General features: G+C 54.2%; 1 protein-coding gene across 1 annotated transcript in view; it reads left to right on the forward strand.

Annotated features, from left to right (window-relative positions):
- LOC135226044 (trichohyalin-like) overlaps window positions 1-159 on the forward strand; it is a 2127-nt gene extending 1968 nt beyond the window's left edge. The window contains exon 1 of the mRNA XM_064265523.1: window positions 1-159. This exon is cut by the window's left edge and continues 1968 nt beyond it. Within this exon, the coding sequence (XP_064121593.1) occupies window positions 1-159 (159 nt within the window).
- The last annotated feature ends 4955 nt before the right edge of the window (window positions 160-5114 follow it).

The raw sequence follows: 5114 nt of genomic DNA on the forward strand, positions 1-5114 counted from the left end.
TCTCAAAAGAAGAGTCCGCTAGAGAATCGGAAATGGTGGAAAAGATCTAGGAAAGGAACACATTCTCAAAAGGAGGTTTGGGTATGGAAGAGGAATTCAATAGGGAAATATGAATTGATAGAAAAGAAGAAAATAGACAGGACAGCATCAAACAAATAGAGAACCAGAGGGAAAGGGAGAGGAAGAACACTCTGCAAGTAAGAAAATGGAAGCTTCCAAAGCAGGTGGACTGAAGGCAGTTGGGGGGCTGCTGGAAGTACTCTACTCTGGAAGCATACAAGGCAGGAGGACTGAAGGCAGTTGGGGGGCTGCTGGCTGGGAAGTATCTCTCCAGGAAGCATCAGGGCAAGGAGGACTGAAGGCCAGGTGGGGGCGCGGAAGTACTCTAACCATGAAAGCAGCAAGGCAGGAACTGAAGGCAGTTGGGGGGCTGCTGGAAGTACTCTACTCATGAAGCATACAAGGGCGGGGGACTGAAGGCAGTGCTGCTGGAAGTACTTACTCAGAAGGCATAACAAGGCTGGGGAACGGAAGCAGTTGGGGGCTGCTGGAAGTACTCTACTCATGCCGCATACAAGGGCAACAGGAAGGGAACTGAACAAGGCCAGGTGGGGGGCGCGGAAATTACTCTATCAGAAAGCATGCAAGGCAGGAGGACTGAAGGCAGTTGGGGGGCTGCTGGAAGTACTCTACTCATGAAGCATACAAGGCAGGAGGACTGAAGGCAGAATTGGGGGGCGGCTGCTTGGGGGAAAGCTACTCTACTCATGAAGCATGCAAGGCAGGAGGACTGAAGGCAGTTGGGGGCTGCTGGAAGTACTCTACTCATGAAGCATGCAAGGCAGGAGGACTGAAGGCAGTTGGGGGCTGCTGGAAGTACTCTACTCATGAAGCATCAAGGCAGGAGGACTGAAGGCAGTTGGGGGGCTGCTGAAGTACTCTACTCAGGAAGCTACAGGGCAGGAGGGACTGAGGCAGTTGGGGGGCTGCTGGAAAAGTACTCTATCATGAAGCATGCAAGGCAGGAGACTGAAGCAGTTGGGGGTTGGGGGCTGCTGGAAAGTACTCTACTCATGAAGCATGCAAGGCAGGAGGACTGAAGGCAGTTGGGGGGCTGCTGGAAGTACTCTACTCAGGAAGCATACAAGGCAGGAGGACTGAAGGCAGTTGGGGGGCTTGCTGAAAAGTACTCTTAACTTCATGAATCATGCAAGGCCAGGTAGGACTGAAGGCAGGTTGGGGGGGGGGGGCTGACTGGAAGTACTCTACTCTGAAATAAGCATGCAAGGCAGGAGGACTGAAGGCAGTTGGGGGGCTGCTGGAAGTACTCTACTCATGAAGCATACAAGGCAGGAGGACTGAAGGCAGTTGGGGGGCTGCTGGAAGTACTCTACTCATGAAGCATGCAAAGGCAGGAGGACTGAAGGCAGTTGGGGGCTGCTGAAGTACTCTACTCATGAAGCATAGAAGGCAGGAGGACTGAAGGCAGTTGGGGGGTGCTGGCTGGAAGTACTCTAACTTCAATGAAGCATACAGCAGGAGGACTGAAGCAGTTGGGGGGGCTGCTGGAAGTACTCTACTCTAGAAGCATACAGCAGTTTAAGCTGGATGGCAGACTGGCTGGGGGGCTGGAAGTACTCACTCAGAAGCTGCAAGGCGGAGGATGAAGGCAGTGTGCTGGAAGTACTCTACTCAGGAAGCATACAAGGCAGGAGGACTGAAGGCAGTTGGGGGGCTGCTGGAAGTACTCTACTCATGAAGCATGCAAGGCAGGAGGACTGAAGGCAGTTGGGGGGCTGCTGGAAGTACTCTACTCATGAAGCATACAAGGCAGGAGGACTGAAGGCAGTTGGGGGCTGCTGGAAGTACTCTACTCAGGAAGCATACAAGGCAGGAGGACTGAAGGCAGTTGGGGGGCTGCTGGAAGTACTCTACTCAGGAAGCATACAAGGCAGGAGGACTGAAGGCAGTTGGGGGGCTGCTGGAAGTACTCTACTCATGAAGCATGCAAGGCAGGAGGACTGAAGGCAGTTGGGGGGCTGCTGGAAGTACTCTACTCATGAAGCATGCAAGGCAGGAGGACTGAAGGCAGTTGGGGGGCTGCTGGAAGTACTCTACTCAGGAAGCATACAAGGCTGGTGGACTGAAGGCAGTTGGGGGGCTGCTGGAAGTACTCTACTCATGAAGCATAACAGCAAGTACATGCTACAAGGCTGGGACTGAAGGCAGTGCTGCTGGAAGTACTCTACTCATGAAGTACAATAAACAGCAGGTAGAACTACAAAGCAGGAGGACTAAAGGCAGTTGGGGGGCTGCTGGAAGTACTCTACTCATGAAGCATGCAAGCAGGAGACTAAAGGCATGGGGGGCTGCTGGAGTACTCTACTCATGAAGCATACAGGCAGGAGACTGAAGGCAGTTGGGGGGCTGCTGGAAGTACTCTACTCATGAAGCATACAAGGCAGGAGGACTGAAGGCAGGTTGGGGGCTGTAGGAGTACTCTACTCGAAGCACAGGTTAGGCGACTGAAGGCTTGGGGGGCTGCTGGAAGTACTCTACTCATGAAGCATGAAAGGCCAGAGGACTGAAGGCAGTTGGGGGCTGCTAATAGGTACTCTACTCAGAAGCATTTGGGGGGCAAGGCAGGATGAACTGAAGCAGTTGGGGGCTGCTGGAAGTACTCCTTACTCAGGAAGCAGGAAAGGCAGGGGGACTGAAGGCAGTTGGTGGCTGCTGAAGTACTCTTACTCATGGAGCATACAAGGCAGGAGACTGAAGGCAGTTGGGGGGGGGCTGCTGGAAGGTACGCTACTCATGAGCCATACAAGGCTGGTGGACTGAAGGCCAGTTGGGGGCTGCTGGAAGGTACCTACTCCTGGGGAGCATACAAGGCAAGGAGGACTGCGGCAGTTGGGGGCTGCCTGGAAGTACTCTACTCAGAAGCTACAGGCTGGAGGACTGAAGCAGTTTGGGGCTTGCTGGAGTACTCTACTCTGGAGATGCAAGCAGGAGGACTGAGGCATTGGAGGGACTGCTGGAAGGTACTCTACTCATGAGCATTATAAGGGGCTTGGGGACTGGAAGGCAGTTGGGGCTGCTGGAAGTACTCGCCTCAAGAAGCCCATACAGCAAGGAGGACTGAGGAAGTTTGGGGGCTGCTGGAAGTACTCTAATCATGGGAAGCAGACAGGCAGAGGACTGGGAAGGCAGTTGGGGGGCTGCATGAAGTACTCTACTCAGGAAGGGCATGCAGGCCGGAGGACTTGGGGGGAAGGCCGTTGGGGGGCTGGCTGGAAGTACCCACTCATGAGCGATGAAGGCAGGTGGAACTGAGGCAGTTTGGTGCTGCTGAAGTACTCTAACTCATGAGCCATACAAGGAGGAGGACTGAAGGCGTTGGGGGACTGCTGAAAGGTTCTCTACTCATGAAGCTGCAAGGCGGAGGACTGGAAGGCAGTTGGGGGGTGCTGGAAGTACTCTACTCTGAAAGCATGCAAGGCAGGAGGCTGAAGGCAGTTGGGCTGCTGGAAGTACTCTACTCATGAAGCATTAAGGCTGGTGGACTGAAGGCAGTTGCTGGGCTGCTGGAAGTACTCTACTCATGAAGCATGCAAGGCAGGAGGACTGAAGGCAGTTGGGGGGCTGCTGGAAGTACTCTACTCTGAAACATGCAAGGCAGGAGGACTGAAGGCGTTGGGGGCTGCTGGAAGTATCTACTCATGAAGCATATAAGGGCTGGTGGCGTGAAGGCAGTTTGGGGGCTGCTGAAGTAACTACTCATGAAGCATGCAGGCAGGATGACTGAGCAGTTGGGGGGCTGCTGGAATACTCTACTCTGGAGCAATGAAGGCAGGAGGCTGAGGAGTTGGGGGGCGGCTGAAGTACTCTAATCTGAAGCATGCAAGGGAAGGAGGACTGGGGGGGAAGGCTTGCTGCTGGAAGTCTACTCGGAAGCATGGCAGGGGGTGCAGAGGTTTTGAGGCAGTTGAGGGGATGGGCTGGAGGTACTAGTCATGGAAGCATGCAAGGCAGGAGGAACTGAAGGCAGTTGGGGGGCGGCTGGAATATCTACTCTGAAGCCATAAAGGGGAGGGAATGAGGCAGTTGGGGGGCTGCTGGAAGTATCTTACTCAGAAGCATACAAGGGTTGGTGGCTGAAGGCGGTTGGGGGGGCTGCGGAAGTATCTCTATAAGCATACAAGGCAAGGGGAATGAAGGCAGTTGGGGGGGCGGGGGCTGGGCTGGAAGTACTCTAACTCAGGAAGATTCAAGGGGCTTTGGAGGACGGAAAGGCAGTTGGGGGGGCCGCGGAAGTATTATCTGGAAGCATTGCAAGGCGGGTTGGAATGAAAGGCAGTTGGGGGCTGCTGGAATTACTCTACTCATGAAGCAATGCAATGCAAGGAAGGACTGGAGGCAGTGGGGGCTTGCTGGAAGGTACTCTACTCTGAAAGCATTGGGGGCAAGGCAGGAGGACTGAAGGCAGTTGGGGGCTGCTGGAAGTACTCTACTCATGAAGCATTAAGGCTGGTGGACTGAAGGCAGTTGGGGGGCTGCTGGAAGTACTCTACTCATGAAGCATGCAAGGCAGGAGGACTGAAGGCAGTTGGGGGGCTGCTGGAAGTACTCTACTCTGAAAAGCATGTCAAGGCAGGAGGCTGAAGGAGTTGGGGGCGCGAAGTTACTCTACTCATTGAAGCATATAAGGTGGTGGAATGAAGGCGCAGTGGGGGACTGCTGAAAGTACTCTACTCATGAAGCATGCAAGGCAGGAGGACTGAAGGCAGTTGGGGGGCTGCTGGAAGTACTCTACTCATGAAGCATACAAGGCAGGAGGACTGAAGGCAGTTGGGGGGCTGCTGAAAGTACTCTACTCATGAAGCATGCAAGGCAGGAGGACTGAAGGCAGTTGGGGGGCTGCTGGAAAGTACTCTACTCTGAAAGCATGAAAGTGCAGAGGACTGAAGGCAGTTGGGGGGCTGCTGGAAGTACTCTACTCATGAAGCATATAAGGCTGGTGGACTGAAGGCAGTTGGGGGGCTGCTGGAAGTACTCTACTCATGAAGCATGCAAGGCAGGAGGACTGAAGCAGTTGGGGGGCGCTGGAAGTACTC

The sequence above is a fragment of the Macrobrachium nipponense genome, chromosome 14, assembly GCF_015104395.2.
Source record: "Macrobrachium nipponense isolate FS-2020 chromosome 14, ASM1510439v2, whole genome shotgun sequence".
NCBI classification, from domain to species: Eukaryota; Metazoa; Arthropoda; class Malacostraca; order Decapoda; family Palaemonidae; genus Macrobrachium; species Macrobrachium nipponense.